At 45.7% G+C, this 22,383-nt stretch overlaps 1 protein-coding gene across 3 annotated transcripts in view; it reads right to left on the bottom strand.

Moving 5' to 3' along the window:
• SVOPL (SVOP like) overlaps nucleotides 1-22,383 on the bottom strand; it is a 41,835-nt gene that overhangs the window by 1,229 nt on the left and 18,223 nt on the right. For 2 of the 3 annotated variants that reach the window (XM_074983818.1, XM_074983820.1), the window contains exons 8-15: nucleotides 19,909-20,034; nucleotides 16,910-17,038; nucleotides 14,072-14,145; nucleotides 10,393-10,595; nucleotides 8,160-8,271; nucleotides 6,610-6,691; nucleotides 1,315-1,404; nucleotides 248-361 (exon numbers count right to left, since the gene is read on the bottom strand). In XM_074983818.1, coding sequence (XP_074839919.1) covers nucleotides 248-361; nucleotides 1,315-1,404; nucleotides 6,610-6,691; nucleotides 8,160-8,271; nucleotides 10,393-10,595; nucleotides 14,072-14,145; nucleotides 16,910-17,038; nucleotides 19,909-20,034 — 930 coding nt within the window. The remainder of the gene's footprint in view (nucleotides 1-247; nucleotides 362-1,314; nucleotides 1,405-6,609; nucleotides 6,692-8,159; nucleotides 8,272-10,392; nucleotides 10,596-14,071; nucleotides 14,146-16,909; nucleotides 17,039-19,908; nucleotides 20,035-22,383) is intronic. The other variant, XM_074983819.1, reaches the window with a different exon arrangement.

A 22,383-nucleotide genomic window follows, 5' to 3' on the forward strand; every position in this document is an offset into this window, starting at 1 on the left:
TTGACTCCAGCTATGCAATTCTTAACCTGGTGTTTCACATCTAAAATTGATTATTTCCCAGCATTGGCCTGTCCGTTGTTAGGTCAGTCCAACCTGTGTGTAGAGAGAAACGTTGTTTGGGCTTGTGTGCTTTCTATGGATCTGTGACAGAATAATGTTTAGGAGCCTCTAAACTAGTTAAATCAGTATTGCTCTTATGTAGAGAGAGCTGTAGCTGTGTTGGAAATAAGGATGAGTTATTACAAACCTGGAGCGCTCGTCCTTTGGTCTCTATGGGCAGAGTGAAGGCAGAGATGGCGCACACCCCACACACTCCTGCGAAAAGGCAGAGGGCCCCCAGGAAGGAAGTGCTCATGAGAACCTGCCAACAAAGCAACCACACATCAGCTCCATGCTGGAGTGCGAGATTGTGGGTAGGAGGCATGTTCGGAATCAAGATGTGAAATGGACAAGAGAGTAAAGGAGTCAAGCATAGCCAATAAGCTATTCTATTAATCAGATTAGTTCCCAGAATGTACAAAATACATTTGGCACATTTTTATGTAACTGATATTATATAATTTGATTGATTTTTTTGCTGTAAATGTCATGATCTGCTGAGTGAAACAACACTGGCACGTTTGAAGAATATAGGGTGCATGAGACTTAACTTAGCTGAACCAATAGTACCTCAAGAGGATGCCTTGTAACTGCAGCAATTTACCATGCAGAGGAGTCACTTTAGCAGCATGTTGCTGTGGTAACCACTGCTTGAAGAAGCCACAGAAAAGGAAGGACAGCCATTGAGGTCAGGCACCAGGAAGTCTGCAGGGGCCGGGCTTATGGCCCGTGCCTTCCGAGCTGTGAAGGAGGTAGAGGTGTGTGTACATGAAGAGCTGGTCTGTCTCTCTCGCACTCCAGCTGCTGCTTCAGTGAGCTTTACAATTATACAGGCGTGGGACATAACCATTTTGTGGTTTGTGTCTTAGCTTTCAAAGGCATGAGCCACCACCAACTGTGGGTCTATTTTGTTGCCAATATCTACACACCTAATCCTAGTTTTCATATAAATATCAGATGAAGAGCCACTGTCTTGGCAAAAATAAAGCAAACATAAGTGTGTACAGGCAGGTGCACACACGTTTCCAGGAGAGTCGTGGGTGTATGTGAGAGCAACGTTGGGTACAGAGTTGACCCAAAAAACAGAAGTGCACCCACAAGAACAAAGGCCAGTGCTGAGATCTTTCAAAGTAGCTGAAGAAATATCAGCCAAGGGCTTTTCTCTCTCTCCACTTCACGGATATCCACTGTCTCATAATAGGAATAGCCTCTTACTTGTGCTATAAATGGTGCCACCATAGCTCCAACCCGACAAAGTGAACCACTTGTTCCCATCCCCAGCGCTCGCATTGTGGTGGGGTAAACCTACAGCAAGAAAAAGAAGGCTTAGTTCATTACCAGCAAGAACTACAGGAACTCGCCACACAATGGACAGCTGTAGGGAGAAATGTTCAAAGGGCTTCTACATAGAATTGGTTTAGGTTAGTCCAGGGGTATGCAAACAAAATAAGAGAAGCCATTTTTCTCTGCATTTGGTAAAAACTATATAATTCAGGAGCCACAATGCATGTGAATGAGACAGTCCTTAATAAATAACATCAAATCATAACTTTCGTATACCCCATTTTAAGGACATCGTACGCAATGATTGGTAATGCGATACATGTTTACTGCAGGGTGTTCACAAGCTTTTTACATGTTCTGTTACCTCACACTTTGCATGTGTGCTTATACTATCTTCCCGACTTCCACTCCTGCCATTTTACTTCACTTTTAATTTCAGTTTTCTTTCTTAAAATGTGTTGCCCTTCACAGTAGAAGTGTCACTAGCTTCCTTTTCCTTCTTAAAAATCAAGACATTAGCAACATGATCAAAACACAGATACATTATTATAGCCCACCATGCACTGCACATATTAAAGGAAGAGTTGGCCAATGTTTTGAGATCACCTAGGTTGCTATTTAAATTTGAGTTGTTCATTGTTGGGCTTGTATATGTTCCCCATTTTTTTAAAAAACAGAGCTTTTTTTTTTTTAAATGTGCAATGATGGTGTTCAGAGTCACAAGTCCTTTAAAGAGCCACAGGTTATAGGTCCTTGGGTTAGTCCCATCCAAGCTGCAGTGGACACTACACCAATTCCTCTGTCTTACAGGTCAGGCTTGCAGAACAATGAAAGGTTGGTACAGGAGAAGCTTGCCTTCTGCTTCTCGCTGATCTACTGATTTCACATGCAAGCAAGAGTGAGTACCAGACCAAAGGTAGTCATATAGTTACCATGACTTTGCCATAGCTGTAGAAATGTAGCACTTTAAAGACTAACAAAATGATTTATTTGGTGACGAGCTTTTGTGGGACAGACCCACTTCTTCAGATCAATTTAATTGCTGATACAGACAGACATAAGTACAGAGGACAAAAAAGAAAAAAAGTTGCAATAAAAACTAACATAGGATTGAAGGAAGTGGGTGAGAGGTGGGGGACGTTAATTGTCCTGTCTGAGATAATTACAAGCATCAAAGGAAGGGAAGCGGTCCTTGTAATGTGTGACGTAGTTATGTCTCTGTTCATACCATCTGTTAATGTCTAATTTGAATATGTACTCGAACTCAGAAATCTCTTGCTGTAATCTGTTGTTAAACTCTCTATGTTCCAGGACACACATTCTCAGGTCTTTAACAGAATGGCCCACTCCATTGAAGTGTTCACTGATCAGCTTATGTGTATTGAGTTTCTTAATGTCTGCTCTGCTCTGTGTCCATTTATTCTTTGGTGGAGGTTTTGCCCAGTTTGTCCAATGTACATAATGTCAGGCATTGTTGGCACACAATAGCATGCATAATGTTGCTGGAGGCGCACGAGAATGTACCTTTGATCTTGTAACTAACATGGTTAGGTCTAGTGGTTGGTATCCCCAGAAGAAATATGTGGACAAAGGTGGCAGCAAGGTTTGTTGCAAGAAAGAGCTCCAGGATTTGTATTGGTGTGGTATAACCTGTGATTGCTGGTGAGAATCTTTCTCAAGTTAGGAGGCTGTCTATAGGAAAGGACAGGCCTGTCACTTAGAGCCTTCTGGAGTGTAGCACCCTGATCCAGAATAGGTTGTAGATTTTTAATGATCCATTATAGGGGTTTGAGTTGGGGGCTATAGGTGATGACAAGTGGTGTTCTGTTGTTGATCTTCTTGGGCCTATTTTGGAGTAGCTGGTTTCTGGGTATTCGTCTGACCCTGTCAGGTATTTTTTTGTTTGTTTGTTTTGTTTTTTTTAACTTCTCCCCGTGGGTAATTCAGTTTTCTTCTTCGAGTGGTCCCCGTGGGTGCTCCACAGTAGGTGTGGGGCTCGCCCCGGTGCCGCAGCTTGGAAAATCTTCAGCAGTCTGTCGGGTCACGCATGCGCCGATGCACGTCGGCTCTTCGCGCGCTTACAGTCACGTGCGCAATCCGGTCCCCGCCAGTTCCTTCTCAACCGCTAACGGCTGCAGACGGAATCCTCTCCGGCTCCAACGCCTGAGACAGATAAATCTTATTTTCTTTCGTGTTAATAGTTTTTAACAGTTCATAGTTAGCAGTTCTACTCGGTTGCTCCGCATGGCCAACTATGCCGCTCATTTGTCGAATCACAATTTTGACAACTATTCCAAGCTTACTGCCCTCATGGACTTCCTTCCGGAGGATAAAAGGCCAATTCTTAAGGCAATTGTGCAAGAGGGCTACGCGGCTTCTCAAGCAGGTGTGCAGATTGCACTGGATGTGGCGGACACAGCGGCCCGCGCCGTGGCCACTGCAGTGGTAATGCGGAGAGAGTCATGGCTTCACACATCCGACATTCCAAAGGAGTTACAGGTCAAAATTGCAGACCTCCCTTTCGACAAATTAAAATTGTTTGCTGAATCGACCGACTCAGTCCTACACTCGAGCAAAGATTCCAGAGCGACACTGCGGACTTTGGGGATATATACCCCACCGTTCAGAAGGAAAAAATTTTATCCTCAGCAACGCCATTATGGTTACCAACAGCAATGTACCCAATTTCAACGGGGGTATGATCAGGGACGTCATCAACAAACACATTATAAGGGCCCTAGGTGCCGGCCTCAGCAGGGCAACGCCTCCGCAGGGCAAAGTGCAAGACAGCAAGTTTGACGGGTATGTCGAGGGCCGCGAAGCCAAGACCGTACCTCAGTGCCAATCTCAGTACATGTTCCATCACCGACTCAAGCCATTTTACCCACAATGGAAAAGCATCACATCGGACAAGTGGGTATTGGAGATTGTAAACACGGGATACACGATCCCCTTCCAGTCTTTACCTCCACCAAATCCTCCCACCGCACCCCTTCTCAGAGACCCCTCTCAGCTACCGGAATTAAGGCGGGAGGTGGACCACCTCCTATTCATAGGGGCGGTGGAGAGAGTGCCGGAACAATTTCAAGGCAAAGGGTTCTACTCCAGGTATTTCCTGACGGAAAAGAAGACAGGACGGTGGAGACCCATTTTGGATCTATGCGCACTGAACCAGTATCTACGCAAACAGCACTTCAAAACGACTACGATGGCTTCAGTAATCACGGCACTAGACCATGGCGATTTGGTTTGCAGCCCTCGACTTACAGGATGCGTATTTTCATATCGCAATTCATCCAGCCCACAGGCGTTTCCTCCAGGCGTTTCCACCAGAAAGACTTATCAGCACAAATGGTTGCGTTTTTCCGAATGGCGTTCCTCCAGGCAACTAATACCCCAGGATGCCACCATACCTACGATTCTGGATTATTTGCTACAACTCAAACAAAACGGACTTTAGCTATCCTCCTATAAAGGTGCATCTGGCAGCTACATCAGCGTTTCGGCATGAAGAGGATGGATCAACCACATTTGCCCCTTCTGTTGTCTCGCGTTTCCTAAAGGGGTTGGTGAATCTGTACCCCACTCGGAAACCAATACCGCCATCATGGAGTTTAGACCTAGTTCTACACACCCTCTCGGGACCGCCCTTTGAACCATTGGCTACGGTCCCCCTTCGACTACTTACTATTAAAACGACTTTGCTCCTGGCAATCACGTCAGCTCGCAGAGTGAGTGAGCTTGCGGCCATAATGTCCACACCACCCTGCACGATCTTCTCAAAAGAAGCGGTGGTCTTACGATTACACCCAGCCTTCGTTCCGAAGGTCTCTTCAGACTTTCATATCAACAAACCAATAGTGCTGCCCTCATTCTATCCTAAGCCTCACAACTCAAATGAAGAGGCACGGTTGCACTTACTTGACGTAAGAAGGGCACTGGCCTTCTACATCGATAGAACTAAACCTTTCCGCAAAACGGACAGACTCCTGGTGTCCATTGCATCCAGGTCAAAAGGAGAAGCGCTATCTTCACAGAGGATTTCAAATCACGTTGTGTCTTGCATAAGAGTGTGTTACAATTTGCAAGACTCCTCTGCCAGTTCTGCCAAGAGCCCACTCTACTAGGGCGATGGCGGCGTCAACGGCCTTCTTCAAAGGCATCACGCTGAGAGATATCTGCAGAGCGGCGACGTGGTCTTCCTATGACACCTTCTCCAAGCACTACGGCATGCACAGGATGCTTGATGAGGATACACGCCTGTCGACAGCAGTCCTTTCATGGGCAAGCTGTGCATTAATCGGGTTCCCACCTCCTTTTTCGGGGTGGGGGGGTTACTGCTGGGTAGTCACCTACTGTGGAGCACCCACGGGGACCACTCGAAGAAGAAAGAGAAGTTACTCACCTGTGTAGTAACGATGGTTCTTCGAGATCTGTCCCCGTGGGTGCTCCACTACCCACCCGTTCCTCCCCACTTCGGAGCTCTGTTTGTGTGTTTTTCAGGGGCATCCGGAGCGGCTGATCAGGAACTGGCGGGGACCGGATCGCGCACGTCACCGTAAGCGCGCGAAGAGCCGACGCGTATCAGCGCATGCGCGACCCGATGGAGACTGCTGAAGATTTTCCGAGCTGTGGCGCCGGGGTGAGCCCCACACCTACTGTGGAGCACCCACGGGGACACATCTCGAAGCACCATCGTTACTACACAGGTGAGTAACTTCTCTTCATAAATTCTTGGTAGAGGTCTTGATTTGTCAGTTTTTATTGCAATTCTTTTTCTTTTGATCCTCTGTACTTAAAAATGTCAGTTTGTATTGGAAATGAAATTGATCTGAAGAAGTGGGTCTGTTCCACAAAAGCTCATCACCAAATAAATAAATTTGTTAGTCTTTAAAGTGCTACATTTCTGCTGCTTGGTTTTGTTGGAGTATAGACTAACATGGCTACCTCTCTATTACTATTTGCCATAGCTGAGTAATACAGGAAAATTCCTGAGAATAAGTAACTGCTTTTTATTCAATTAATACTTTGCATAAAAACATAAAAGCCACACATTCAGACTAAAGGTCCATTTGCCAAGTACTCCATCTTCTGACAGTGACCAATGCCAGATGCTTCAAAAGGCATAAACAGAATAGGTAATCCTCAAGTAATCTATCAGATGTCACCTATTCCCTGCTTCTGGCAAGAGCAGTTTAATGAGACTCTTTCAAAAGAGAGACCTACCTCTGCTGTGTAGATGTAGATGGTGTTGAAGTTTGCTGCTACCAAGGCACGCAGCATGAAGAGAAAACCAGTCAAACCCGAACTAGACGGAAAGAATACGGAACCTGTATCAGTGACTAGTTATTAACATGACCAACACAAGTGTTTACTCATTGCTAAACAAATAGGAATATAATAAGAGACAGGTAAAATTTAACAAGTGGCAAATGAAATCTTTATCTGTTCAATTAGCAAGGAAAGTTTGAGTCACACTGGGGAACTTTTTCTAAAGGAAATGAACGTGGACTGCCCAAACTTATAAGCCAAGAGGGAGGAAATCTGTATTCATTATAGCATGTCAGATTGTATCTGCTAGATTTAAGACTGGGAGTTAAAGTCCAGTCTTATCCTTTTTTTTCTCAGTTGCTTATAAATTGCTTATTAAAATTCCATGTGCTTGGACTCAGCACTAAAGGTGAAGACTAAGCATAATTTGTTTCAGGTGTTTGAAAGTACTTTACCCAGAATTTTGCAGTCAAGTAACTATATTGCATAGTTGTGCTTAGATCTTTGAATTTGGCTTGACTTCTAAATTTCCCTGCCATCCCTACAACAAACCAAGGTTAAAGAAAATCATACTAAGCAGGGGTGCTGGAACAAGTTGTATAGGGGTGGGTGCTGGGAGCTGCTGAATCAAACTAAACCATGCATATGATGGAAATCACTTTAAGCTCGGGGGCGGGGGTGCTGCAACACTGTTAGTTCTGACATGTATGATACAAGTAGTTTTCACATGTTCATCTCAAACATGATTACATTATGCTGTTTTTAAGGCATTAGTAGACCCCTGGCTTTTGTGCTTCTTGGTAGTCCCTCCCAACCAAAAGTTGAGTTTAATGGAATTTTTCATCTGAAAGGTCATCAGAGTGCTAGCTTCAGTCCAGCACCACTTTAGAGAATTGACAAACTGCAGCTTCCTTAAGATCAGCCTCTTGAGTGAATACAAGCAGGCTTTGCTAATGCAGCCTGATTAGGAGAGAGAGACACACACACACATCCCACTGGATTATTATCTAAAGGTACGCCTACACAGCAAAGAAACTCACAGCTGACCTACACCAGCCACCTTAGGCTCTGGGGACTCACAGCTCATGCCAACACAGCAATGAAACAGCCCCATAGCCCTTGATTTTTCTATTCTCTGAAAACTTACCCTAACTTGGTAGTAGGCAAAAAAAAAAAAAAAAAAAAAAAGTCACTGTACCACAAAAAGGTATTGTTTACCTATCCTAATGTATGTTTTACATATAATTATTTATAGTGCTTTATAGCATGTTACTAAGTGTCCAGCAGTATATTTTGTACAAACCTCAATCTTAGTAGTACAAGACCTCACTACAGCTTTTGCTGTTACATTTTTGGCAAAAAGTGACATTTAATTTCAGGCGATTATTTCTAAGAGAATTGTTGGGACTGCTGACTAGCAAACTGAGAAAATAAGAGGTCCTGCCACCTGTCTATGGTACTCCATCCCATCGGTATGCTACATGCATCCTAATCCAATACAGTACCTTGTAGTGCAGATATTAAGGAGGAGGAAAAAGAGCGCAGTGCATCCCATTGTTATAGACAGGGTCAGTCGTCTTCCTAGGAAATTGATGCCTAGAATATTTAAGGGATTTACTGTAAAATAGAACAAAAAAAGGTCAGACTTAAGGTTAGAGGCTCTAACGATGCCTTAGCCATTATTGAGTTGTCACCATTTCCTGACATATAAACCAGAAATTCCATCCCACCTTTCCCCCTAGAAAAGATTTTGCACTCCAAACTCCATGATCTTTCTCTTGCTCATTGTGCAGGACTAGCATTTCTGATCCAGTCTCACTTATGACCCACTATAGACTCACTCCACTATTGTGTCAAGGTTACAGTGGTATCACATAAGCATTACAGACTTCATCACTTGTTGCTAATACAGTAAAAGTTTGGTTATTTGGCACCTGGAAAACTGGTACATTGTGTTAAGTGGCATGCAGCAGCTGTGGAGCCAGTTAACCCAGCCATGACTGGCTGCTGTGGGGCCAGTTACCCAGCCAGGGCTGGCTGCTGCAGAGCAGGGCCATGAGTCCCAATCCACGATCTGGCACATTTTGTTATGACTCCCCCGGTTCCCAGGGCTGCCAGTTAATAGAGATTTTGAGCTTCTGCGAGAGAGGCTGGGGTTGTGTTGCTAAGCAGTCTTTGAACACTAGCAAACCAGGGTTCTGGCCCCAACTCTGCCAAAGACTTCCTGTGCGAGTAGGGCAAGCCAACAAAGGCTCAGTGCTCCATAATGCTAAGCAGGGTGCTCCCAGTCCAGCAAAACACTGACACCTGTACATCTAGCCTAAGTGTGTGTTCATGCCCTTTGTTGGACTGAGGCCAGAGATTTTGCCATGTTATGGGATCCAACTTTTATGCTCTTTTAATCTCAGTTGCTCCCTATATAAATAAGGATTAAGGTTACCTCACAGGGCTGCCCTGACGCTAAATCCAGTAACAGCCAAGTGTTCTTCAAATCAATTTGCTAGGTATTAAGGTGCCATAGGACTCATTGTTTTTGCTGAAACAGATTTACACAGCTACCCCCTTTAAATCTAGTAATGTGTGCCATGTACTTTGAGCACCTAAGGGGGAAGGTCCCACTGTTACTACCTAATCCTGAAGCAGAGAGGACATGCCAAACAGCATTTTGGTGTATGGTATTCTGCACTGTGTGCTTTTTGCTGTGTTCCAGTCTAATTTACTCTGAGCCGGGCTCTGCTACACTGTACAGGATGTTGGTACAGGAAATAATACCCTTTCCAAACTAAAGCACGTTTGCTGTATTCGGCTGCCTACAGGGGAGATATTGCAATTCTTGCTCACACGCAGGTTTACAGAAACCAGTGGATTAATTGTCTGAAAGTTTTGCCTTCAAGTCAGTCCAGTCTCTCTGGTAACGTCAGACCTGATCTTCAAGGGCCACGTCTACACGAGCAGCTTTTCCCAGCAAAACTGGGCTTTTGCTGGAAAAAAAATTGCACAGCATCTACACAGCAAGTGTGATTTGTCAACAGTTTGTCAACAAAACCACCACCACAGTTATACCTCTCCTTGTTCAGGCACAACACCTCTCTCGCTAGTTTCATGTCAAGAAAACAGTGGTATAGACGCTCTGGGGCCCTTTTGTCAAAAGACAGGGCTTCTGCCATTCTGTCAAGAGAGGGCTGGGCAATCTGGCCGCTCTCTCTTGACTAAGCGGATTGCCCTTTTGATGTGCGTTCATATGTATATACAATCTGTCAACAAACTTTGCCAGGAAGTCCCTTCAGACGTGATTGTCGGTCGACAGAGGCTTCTCAGGTAGATATGGCCAAAGTACTAGGCACCTACCCTCTGTTGAGTTAAGTGCAAGATAGGTACCTAAATATCTCTGAGGATCTGGATCTGACTGTGTAGTTAATTTCCTATGGTTATCGTGAAAAAGAGAGGCATCCTGGATCCTCTGCATATGGGCTACGTGAATGTGCCAGTTCAGTTTCCACAACTGTTATTGAATATGAGTTACTGGTGAAGACGGAAACTCCCTCCAGCACCACCAGCACAAAGCACATCCCCTCAAATCCTTTTGAAGCACCTCATTGGCCTTGGCTCGCTCTATACACAGGGTGAATATCCCCAAGCCCCCATATATTGTTCTGTGCATGCAAATCTGTTGGGTTAAATGCACTGCAGAATACATGAAATAGCCACGGAAAGACAACACGGCGATGGTTCTGTTACATGCAATCTCTCCAATTGTGCTGATGATCATGATCTGGTAATCCGAAGGGGCAAAAAACCGACAGTGACACGGGCTGTGGCTTTCCTGCGAGTCATCCCTGAGCTCCGGCTTGGCTACTGTCTGCAAACTACAGACCATATCCCTCTCCAGCAATTCAGCACTGGCCAAGATGACCCCATAGTAAGCAAAAGATATTCCAAGCCTGGGGGAAAGAAAACCAACAATGTGAGAAAATAATCACAGATTTAAGAAACTGCAGAGGAGTAACATCTGCTGGTATTAAATGCCCAGTAACAATCAGAAAGTCACACAGATAAACAACGCTTCGGATTTGGAAAGCTCACGTCTTGGGAAACCCCAGCAGTTATTTGTGCAACCAGCAGCAAACTGGTTGTTGGGGGTAGGTTACACAATTGTAGCTACCAGGTAAGTGTTAGTTTTTTGTCAAAAGAAAAAGCCCAGTTCTTAACCGGACTGTTAAGCTATTGTTTGTACTGTGGTAGAACCTAGATGCCCTCCTAATGGCCCAGAACCAGCATTCCCTGTAATTTTTTTCCATGCAGTGGCAGAATAAATTATATTATGTGCACAAAGGCATGTGCACCACTGCCCGAAATGCATGCTGCCAGCTGCTGCTGAGCGGGCGTTCTGCTGGGCCATCCAAGCGCGCAGCTTACAGGGAACACGGCTCAGGACCCTATTGTTCTTGGTGGTGTAAAAACAGGGACAAAAAAGACAGTCCATCTTAGGGGCCAACTGGTGCTGAACTGTGTGTGCGCCACTTTTTCCAGCTGTAAAATGGGCATAAATTTTTCAGAGTGTGACATTCACCTTGGTACAGAAAGCCGGCACAAAGTCAGTATTTCACTTACATCCTGCTTTGCAGATTTAAGTAGTAGTATCTAAGTGGGATGTATACTTTTATTCAGACTCCTGGCACAGGGAGGAATTCTCACCACTTAGTATGACTTACTCCAGTGGAATATCCTAGAACAGCACACTGCCCAATTTGAGGAAGTATACACATCACATGCACCCACGAGAGACCTTGAGAGGTCATCAAGTCTGGTTCCCTGCACTCACAGCAGGACCTATCACTGTTCCTGGCACTTTTTTTTTTTTTTTAATTTGACCTGCCCCAGACCCTTGGCAGGCCCCCTCAAGAATTTAACTCACAACCCTGGGTTTACAAGGCCAATGCGCTAACCACTAACGTATGGCAGCACTGGCATCTTAGGTCCTGATCTTCACCAGTCTTCTCAAAATTTTTTGATGTTTGGCTTCCTATACTGTAATATAACACACCAAGATCTTGATCCCTTGTGGCCATTAACATTTCACGCAGATGGGATGGTTAGCCTTGAACCTCACGACAAATGCCAGTCTGAATTTGTATCTGTATCTCCGTGCCATTGCAATTAAAGACAATTTTTCTTCCACTTGTTTTGTTGCAGTCTGCTAAACAGGTGCCCTGTTCTGTACCAGAGGTAGGCTCACAATGAGGGGATATAATCACTACATGTCTCTTACCTGCCTTATGACATTTACCAAATGTTTGAGACCCACTGATAAAAGGAGCCATGATAATATTTACAGGTTGGTGGCATTGGCCTACTTGTTCAGGGACATTTTTGAAATCATTGGCTCCTGGGGAATCCGCACACTGAATAATTAAAACAAATCCCCAATACTTTTTTTCCCCAAACCTAGGACTGTCAGAGCTTTATTCACCTTTCTGTGCAGTGTCTTTTAAAATCAGTTTTAGGCACTGTCTGAACAGGAAAGCACTTATAACATCTCTGGCAAGAGCAGAGAACTAATGATTGCAATTAATGGTTGCAACACTACCAAGTAATTCAACATCTCCCTAATGATAAACAGACAGAAAAGTGATTTTCACTCCCACCCCTTGACAAGTAAAGGGACCCTTGGCATTCCAAGGTAGCAAAAGAGCTGGGAGAATAAAGCTAATTATTCCACAGATGGGAAAGTGAACCCATGTGGAAAACTATAGAAAAACTGTATTTTGCCAAATTAGAAAAATCATAAACGAGACAGGGAGTGACATACCAAGGTTCTGGGTCACTAGTCTGCCATGTACACATTATTTCTGCACTGCAATTCTAGCTTACAGGGTGGTGTGGTAGCTGTGCTGGTCCCACCACACACACACACACACACACACACACACACACACACACACACACACACACACACACACACACACAGAGAGAGAGAGAGAGAGAGAGAGAGAGAGAGAGAGAGAGAGAGAGAGAGAGATCATGGAGCTGGAAGGGACCTTGAGAGGTCAGTATGTCCAGGCCCCATCACCATCCCTGACAGATTTTTCCTTTTTTAAAATCTAACCTGCCCCAGACCCTTGAAAGGTCCCCTCAAGGATTGAGCTCACAGCCCTTCATGAGGTAAGTGAGGGACTATCTTTCACTGGATTAACTCCTTTTGGTTCAAACTGCACAGAAGTCAATATGGCCTCACACAGCTTGTCTCACAATTCTAGACAGTGGCATGACTAAAATATGCATTGATCTGCATACAAGATGGCATGTGATCTTCCTCTTCAGTTTGATTGTCCAGAGTCAATGGAATCATGAAGTGAGAACAACAAGAAGTCCTGTGGTACCTTATAGACTAACAGCTATTTTGGAGCATAAGCTTTCGTGCGCAAAGACCCGCTTCATCAGATGCATGAGTGGCAGGGTGGTTTCAGAAGGGTATTTAAAGAGTGGGGTCCCAGTAAAGGGGGAGGGCCAGAGCTGACAAGGTCTATTCAGCAAGTGGAAATGGCCCAGTATCAATAGTACTTCTCAAAAGACGAAAAAACAAGTTAGCTCAGACAGGGGGTGTGAGCCTTTGTCAGAATCTAATGGGGAGATATTAATGCCCAGGGCAGAGAAGCTGTTTTTGTAAGCTGCGAGCCATTCCCAGTCTCTGTTTAATCCATGGTTAATGGAGTCAAATTTGCAAATAAATTGCAGCTCAGAGATTTCTCTCTCCATTTGATTTCTGAATTTTTTTTGTTTCAGGACTGTCACCCTTAAATCTGCCACTGAGTGTCCAGGGAGATTGAAGTGTTCCCCCACAGGCTTCTGTACATTACCGTTCCTGATGTCTGATTTATGTCCATTTATCCTTTTACGGAGAGACTGTCCAGTTTGGCCAATGTAAATTGCAGTGGGGCGTTGCTGGCACATGATGGCATATGTTATATTCGTAGATGTGCAGGTAAAGGAGCCCCTGATGGTATGGTTGATGTTAGGTCCTGTGATGATGGCTCTGGTATAGATGTGTGAGCAGAGTTGGCAGGAAGGATTGTTGCAGGGGCTGGTTCCAGGCCTAGACTAGAGTCACTGGTTTGTGATTTGTAATGGCTGGTGAGGATTTGTTTAAGAAGTGAGGAAAAACTCTGTTTCTGTCTGAAACCTAGTTCAGTAGTACTTTGGCTCTGCTATAGTGTGACACTGATTCTCATGCTGGGAAACCCAATGGTGAAAGACCAATTTTAAAACCAATTCAGATGTTCCCGCCTATTCTAGCTACACTGTAGGGCACTCAGAATCTGATCCAAATCACTTGAAAGGCAATGGAAGACTTTTAATCGGGGCCATACCCAGCTCCCATTCAGATGAAAGAATTCCCCCGTAAAGCACACACACTTACCATATGATCCATATTTGCAAAGTGGTTCGTAAGTATTTGGGGTCCAATAGGTCTCTGAATCTACCTCTTCTTGCCTGCAAATTATTTAACAGAAACCACGAGGTTAGAAAAGCATCTTCTTTCTCTGGGCTCATATTGAGATATGGCCATGTATATGCACACACTAACACGTTTGCTGAGCTGAGAGGCAGTCCAATAATGTGCTGCAGAAGCACACAGAGGATGTTGAAGATTAAAGAGCACCAAAAGCAATCCACTGACAGGAATTCTGGGCTCCAGAGCAGACCAGTCCCACAGGTGTGGTCCACCTGATAGATGGGCTGTGCTGCAGGAAGCTTCTGCTGCACTGCTAGACACATTCTTTGTAGGGTCAGGGTTTCCCCGTGCCTGTCCCACCTTTGCTGCCACTGCTAGTTCCACCCCACATGTGCCTAAGAATCCTTAGGCCTGCATGGGCAATCCAAAAGAGCTGGGAGCTTCTGCTGCCACTAATGTGCCCCCTTTGTTCCTCCCTGTTGGTGGGCCTGATCCAAAGGGAAGGGCTGTGTTTGTGTTTCCACTGGGAAGTTAGCCATGAGCCACCTGACTTCCACAGGGCTCTGCATAGCCTCAGGCTGGAAGAACTTGCTGGATCATGGCCTAAACTGGGGGAGCTGTTGGATACTTATTTGTTTCTGGTTTGGCTAACGCCCTCCGAACCGACCACAGTTCCCACATGTGGTGGTCTGTTTTATATAACAAGACTTGAATGCTGTAATGGAAACCAGAGTCAGAAATGAGAGGCTGTACACTTGCTTTTGTGTTACGCACCTGACCAGCTGTCAAACGTTGGGCTAGTGGACATGAAGGTAAATACATGTAGGAAGAGCTACAGGATTGCTATGGCTAGGGCAGGAGTCTCACTGCCCAGAATGTGAAGAGAGTCAATTGTCCCTTGCCCAGAGTGGGGCTGGGGGAAGAGTTCACATGAATGTTTGGAACTGATTTTTTTTGTCTTTGTGGAACAGGGCTGCATACGTAACTTCAACTGGAACAGCACGATCACGGCGCCGGCGAGAGCCTCGTTCCAGAAATTCTACGAGGCCCACAGGGAAGATTTTGCTGTTTTAAGCCTAATTAATGCCAATCCATGAGTACATCACATGAGTCGCTAAGGCCCATGCTAAGTGCCTGTGGGATTAGAAATGCAGCAAAGAGGTCTAGAACAGGGATGCCTTTGTGCTGGGCAATGGTGTTGAAGATTCCCTTCATTCACGCTTAAGTTTCTTAGATCTAACTGAAGCCTCCTGAGCCAGTCCCTCCGTGAAGTTCCCTCTCCTTCTGAGATTCAGGGCCCGAGCCATATCTAACCAACAACGAGCTGGCCTCCACATGCTCCAGGGACATTCGCCCACATCTGCCATCGCCATGGTGTTGCTGGCCATGACCAGCACATAATTCTCCTGCAGTTTTGTCTGGAAGGAAAGGTACATACGCCCACTTTCATGCAGCGTATGTTTCTTTGTTACTTCTCCACTCTTGGACAATCTGTGCTCCCTGAGTCACCTGACTGCTTATATGGGGTCCCTATTATGGAACTGGAATGCATACCTGTGACAGCCAGCCATGCTTAACTCTGCCCAGCCCTAGCACTGGCAGGGGAGGAGGGACCTTGCTAGCTCTTCTTCTGGAAATATGCCACCTGGAGAATTTACATATTTGACACGAGCATGCCTTGGAGATGCTTGAACAATCTCACTGTTATAAAATGTCACCATCCATCACTGAGGTTAGGTCTCCTTAGCAAAGTTATTTTGAAATAACAGCTGTTATTTCAAAATAACTATAAGGCTGTGTCTACACTAGCCCCAAACTTCGAAATGGCCATGCAAATGGCCATTTCGAAGTTTACTAATGAAGTGCTGAAATACATATTCAGCGCCTCATTAGCATGCGCGTGGCCGCAGCACTTCGAAATTGACAAAAACTAGTTTTTGGCTAGTGTAGACATGGCCTTAGTGTTTACACAATGCAACCTCTATTTCAAAATGGGGGCTAGTAAGTCAGGGATTGGCGCCTATTTTGAAATAAGCCATAGTGCACCCAATGGCTCTCTTTTGCCATAGGCTCTATGGATTTAGATTCTGTATTTCAAAATAGTAAGTGCTACTTTGAATGCATTTTGTGTGTAGCTGTGTTATTTTGGAATAGCTTATTTTGAAGTAAGGCTGCTGTGTAGACATACCGTGAGTCAGGCCAACAACCTGCAACTGGCTCATGGCCGAGATGGAGGCTTTGTCTTTGTCTTTGATAGCATTACTCCAAGGTTCTGTGGTCTCTGACTCTGGGCCAGATAGTTCTCCTTCACGTTCACCTACAAACTATGCTCTTGCAGGACGGTGATGGTTTTTTTCACTCAAAAAGGAGCTTGGAGGAACAGGTCTTTCAGGAAGGGATAGATGCAAACTTCCTGCACCCATACAGCTGCTACAGCTCTCTCAGTAACCAAGAAAAGACTACTGGAGATCGCAGCAGGAGTGCGCTTTAATGACAGCCCTTTTTATGGCAATAAAAGTAAATATTTCCCCAGCATTACGTTCACGTGAATGAAGAAGACTATAATAAGCCCATTACAACGAAAGGGCTCAGAGTACTCCCCTTTCAATAGAAAATCAACATCCTGTGTCTTGGCATTCAATATTCCCTTGGAATGAAGCCAAATATAACAGAAAAGCTAGAAGAGGAGCAGCTTAAGCAAGATAGCCCTGTCCCCTAGAAGCCCAGTAATCCTGTGCCCTTTGATCCAGGAATGATGCAATCAACCATAGGTGTGAGGGCAGAAGATATTTTAACTCTCACATTAGCAGGCTCCACCAGGATCCCTTCTGGCATTGCTGAGTGGTTCAACCTAGCAATCTTCTGAAGTGTTGCAACCGCAGCTTCCTTATTTCCAGTAGAAACATTGTACCTGGCAGACTCTGGAATGAACTGCAAATACAGGTTGGTTAGGAAGAGCTTTTACAGCTCCGGGCAGCAAGACAGAGCTTTACATGACTGTGAGAAGGCAGTCAGCTGGGTAGCTGTGTTAGTCTGCACTTTCACAAATAGCAAGCAGTCCTGGGGTACCTTAGAGACTTTATTAGGTGAGGAGCTTTCGAGGGTGAAACTCACTTCATCAGATGAACGGAGTGCAAATAACAAAAAAAAATCCTGGGTTGACATAGCCATTAGGGAGAGGGGACGGTGAGAGGACAGAAGAAAGTCACCCCGCCATTTGTCGGACCAGTTAATGAAGCAGATTAAGTAGGTTGTATCCCATTCCTGTGAAAAGCAAAGGTGGGAGAGTTGCCCTTGTAATGCATAAGATAATTAAGATCTCTCTTCAGGCCCAGGTTAAAGGTGATGTCTCTCTGTAATCTCATGGTAAAATCCTTTTGTAGGAGGGCTACTTTCAAATCCATTACGGAATGTCCAGGGAGGTCAAAGTGTTCCCTACAGATCTGTGTGCGCTCCAATGCCTGATGTCAGATTTAAGCTCATCCATCCATTGGTGCAGAGACAGTCCAGTTTGTCCAGTGTACATGACAGAGGGGTGTTGCTGGCACTTAATGGCGTACTACATCCACTAATGTGATGTATCATTAATATGATATATGCCTTTATGTGCCAGCTATGCCCCTGCACCAGGCACATAGACTATACATGTGTATATAAACCTTGGCTTTTAATTTTTTTCCACTCCATTCATTTGAGGAAGTGGGTTTCCCCAGGAAAGCTCATGATCTAAGATCTAATAAATATGTCAGGAGACAGTGCACTGACCCCATAGTAATTGGATTTTTTCCCTCTTCTTTTGGCTGTTTCACATCTGCATGGTTCAGTTTTCCAATCCACTGAGAATGCACATTTGTAAATATTAAACCAGACCTTCAGCTGGTGTAAATTGGTGTTACTTCATAGACTTCAGTGGAGCTATGTTGATTTACCCAGCCCAAAGATCTGATCCAATATACAAACAGTGCTAGATAAGTGTCTTAAATAGCAGTAATTCCTTGCACCTAATCAGTGGGTTCTCAGAGAACTAACAGCGTAATTGACCGCCACTATACAGCAATCCTGGGCCAGCTAATCAATAAAAAGAAAACGTCCTTTTTAAAACTGTGGGGAACCCAAACAAAACAGTTAAATAAAAATAATAGTAACTTGAAGCTGACATTTTAAATGGTGATTAACAACATGCCACTCCCTCTTAATGAAAGTTTCTAACACTTCAGACAGATTTGGGGTTCATTTCAAAGGCTGAACAAAACTGGAAGGCATTAGTTAAACCAGCCTGGTGCACCCATCCCTCATACTGATCACAAAATAAGTAGAATTGGCTGAATGTTACAGAAAGAGATGCTTGACTTTTAAAAGCAATAGCTTGGCCGTGCATGTCTTTTGCTTTGTTATTTCCATTAACTAATCATGCAGTACAGTTTCACTAGCAGAGATGTTCCAAGAAGTCAAATTGCAAGACAGGGGTATTTACAGAGATCCTGGTTTATATTTGAAAGAACAAGTAGTATTTCACACCATTTTTACACCACAGTCAAAGGTGTGATTGCACCCTGGACAGGTGTCATATGAGCTGAAAAACAGCAGTGAAGATATAAGAGCAAGGGCTTCAGCGTGGATTAGGAATGTAAATCTGTAAGGCAATTGGTGGGAGGAGCACAAAGAGTCAAGGCAGAACCCCCCAGGTGGAGAGAAGAAGGGGCAGGGCCAGAACCAGAAGGGAAGAGGTAGGATAGAATTTCTCCTGTCCTGGTGCAGTGCAGTGGCTGCCTATAGAGCCAGGCATTCTCTCCCAGGCAGCACCAAGCGGCATCCGGAGTGGCTCCGGGGACTGGCTGCCAGGAAGAGCAGCTGAACTTGCCAGGGGGAGCTGGTGCAGAGGAAGGATAGAGGCCAATCCACCAGGTAATGTGGGATGAAGAGAACTCAGGAGTCCCAGGCTGGAGGGTGGGGTGGGCAGGATTCAGAGGGGACCACATGGGGAGTTTACTCCCCCACTTTAGTTGGTCACCTCCATTTGCCTCCCTTCCACTCATTGCCTTGTATGTCTTCACTTCTCTTTTTGGCTGTGCTAAAGAAAATGACAACAAATACGTCTATCCAAGCTGCAGCGTGGACCCATGCCCAGATGTGGATGGGCACTCATTCAATCAGAGAATGGATTTTTAGCAGCTGTGCGATTTTGCTGACCAATCGCAGCTAATCAACATAGCTCCAGTAGTAACAGTCACAGAGAATTGTTCATGCCTGTCGAGAGAGAGAGCGTATGCGCCGCACTGAATAAATAGAATGCCACGGCAACCTGTCAAAAGGCTAGTCTTGCTGGCTTACAATGTCTATTGTGAATTATTCACTGAGTTATGGTCAGGTAAAGGTAAAGTTGGGTGAATGGGCTGTATGCGGGGATGACAGCAACAAATTCCTTAATCAATATGCTGGTGGACGAACTGCTAGATTCTACATAATCTAACCTGTTCTAATCTCATCTATGTTTGCACACCCCTTACTTGTTCACCACCACAATATCAGGACACTGTCTGGATCCAGAACATTGATGCCCTAGTCTTGGGATGCTGCTATACAGGAACAGCAGATCCCTAGAAAGAGATTGTGTCTTGTGGGTAGCTAGTCTGGGCTCTTCAGAGCTTGTCTCCATAAAAGGGCTGGTGTGGATTAGGGTGAAAGCAGGACCACAGGGGCAGGCTCTCAGGTCCTGATGTCTATATCAGCTGATGGCAACAGGTACCTAGAGACTCCAGATCTAGCATTTTCTTTTGGCTAGGAGAAAGAGTTTTTCTCACCTTAAATGCCAGAATGAGGATGATGCCGGGAATAGAAGCGATTCTGATCAACCAGCGCCAGCCGATGGTCGGGTTAAGCACTGATGCCAACCCAATAATTAATAAGGAGCCTGCCAGCCAAAACACCTTTCAAATGGAAAGCAAGAGGTTACAACAGAGCGAGTGGTATGGTTTGTATGCTTTAACCTCCCTTCGGGCTCATTCTTGCCTGAACAACCTTCCCCAGCCACACCAGTAGTGCAGTAGAGATGTGACTCAGATACACTAAAGAGAGTTGAATTTTTGGAGAGAGCTGAGCTATGAGCTGCTGGGACTGGGCCCAGGATAGTTTTAGCTAGCTGTGGATGAATGCAGGAAACCATGTGTGGTCACCATGCCAAATGAAACTCTTTAATTGACTATTCATGGGCTTTTTTATTTGCTTACTCAGACACACTCAAACAAATTAACATTTTCTTTTGTTCTAAGAATGTTTGTGGCAGTGCCAAAAGTAAGCCAGACTTTCCACCAATTTTACACCAGCTGGGAATCTGGGCCAATACCTGCAAACATTTGCATCCTTGAAATCCTCTTCTAACCATGAGGAAAAATGCCTTTTTTTTTTCAACACAAATAAACAACAATGAATGGCAAACAGTCATAAAAGCTACAACCTGCCCTTCAGTAATCTGGGGAGGGAAGCATAAAACAAACTAATAGATACATATTAAAAGGATTTCTCTTGTTTATAATCTTAGGCGAGAACAGAAACACTGACGTAAGTGATCAATGCAAAGGCTCAAACAGAGAATAACGTAAACACTCGTTGCTACATGGCCGCAAACAAGGCACAGACCAATCTGTGTTTGTACAACTATTGGTTGAGAGTTGTGCCAGAGCAGGGGGCTGGTGGAGGGCAAAGGGCTAGGTCCCTCCCACTTTTGAAGTGGATAGGTCTGACCCTTCATACTTTCCTGCCTCTCCCCCTGCCTTCAAAGACCCCCCATCCCCTGGCCAGGCCAGCATGAAGCCCAGCCAGCAAGGGAAGCATGGCTAGTTGTGGGAGCTATCCATTGGACTCTTCTCCTGCCTGTGGTGCATAGGGCCTAAGAGCAGCCCCTGACCTGTCACACCACCCCCTCCAGGGTCCATGCCCAGCCTAGAACAGAGGGAGGCTCCGTGACGCCATACCAGCTCCCCACAGTTGTTCATGTGGCTCACCCTAATCCAGCTCCAGCCAGAGGGTTAAGGTGGGGAGCTTGGAGCCACAGCCTGGCCTGGGCAAGGAGTCAGAGGGTGGTGGAGGGTGAAGACACAGGACTAGCAGCTGCTCTCCATGGCTACGTCTACACACGAAGCCAACATCGAAATAGCTTATTTCGATGAATAACGTCTACGCGTCCTCCAGGGCTGGCAACGTCGATGTTCAACTTCGACGTTGCGCGGCACCACATCGAAATAGGCGCAGCGAGGGAACGTCTACACGCCAAAGTAGCACACATCGAAATAAGGGTGCCAGGCACAGCTGCAGACAGGGTCACAGGGCGGACTCAACAGCAAGCCGCTCCCTTAAAGGGCCCCTCCCAGACACACTTGCACTAAACAACACAAGATCCACAGAGCTGACAACTGGTTGCAGACCCTGTGCCTGCAGCATGGATCCCCAGCTGCCGCAGCAGCAGCCAGAAGCCCTGGGCTAAGGGCTGCTGCCCACGGTGACCATAGAGCCCCGCAGGGGCTGGAGAGAGAGCATCTCTCAACCCCCCAGCTGATGGCCGCCATGGAGGACCCGGCAATTTCGACGTTGCGGGACGCGGATCGTCTACACGGTCCCTACTTCGACGTTGAACGTCGAAGTAGGGCGCTATTCCGATCCCCTCATGAGGTTAGCGACTTCGACGTCTCGCCGCCTAACGTCGAAGTTAACTTCGAAATAGCGCCCGACGCGTGTAGCCACGACGGGCGCTATTTCGAAGTTAGTGCCGCTACTTCGAAGTAGCGTGCATGTGTAGACACAGCTCATGTCCCCTGTTCCCACCCAGGGCAAGTGGAGAGACCCAGGCACTCAAAGCTGCCCAAACAGCTTTTATCATGGTTGGGCTACTGCTCTGAGGTCCACCTCCACACAGAGCTAGGTCTGGCCGAGCTGCGTGGACAGCTGTGGGAAGCCTGAATCCCTCCACCTGCTCTGGGGAAGAGGTCCCAGGTGGGGAGACACAGGCAGGGGCCTGCTTTCAGCTCCCCCACCCTCCCCGCCATACAATCTGTCCCTGGCTCATGCACCTCAATCGTAACTCACAGCAACCTAGGTGGTTCTCTTCCTCCCCTCCCAAGTGACGAAGCCCTGACACCTTTAGCTTGTCTACCACCGAGCACCTCCTGAACAGAAACTGCTCAGTATGCTATACTGTATGGTGAGTTTTTGATGGGCATAAATTGGGGACTAGCGTGGGACCACCCCCTAATTAATCTCTTATTACGACTCAAGTCAGGTTT

The sequence above is a fragment of the Carettochelys insculpta genome, chromosome 1, assembly GCF_033958435.1.
Source record: "Carettochelys insculpta isolate YL-2023 chromosome 1, ASM3395843v1, whole genome shotgun sequence".
Taxonomy (NCBI): domain Eukaryota; kingdom Metazoa; phylum Chordata; order Testudines; family Carettochelyidae; genus Carettochelys; species Carettochelys insculpta.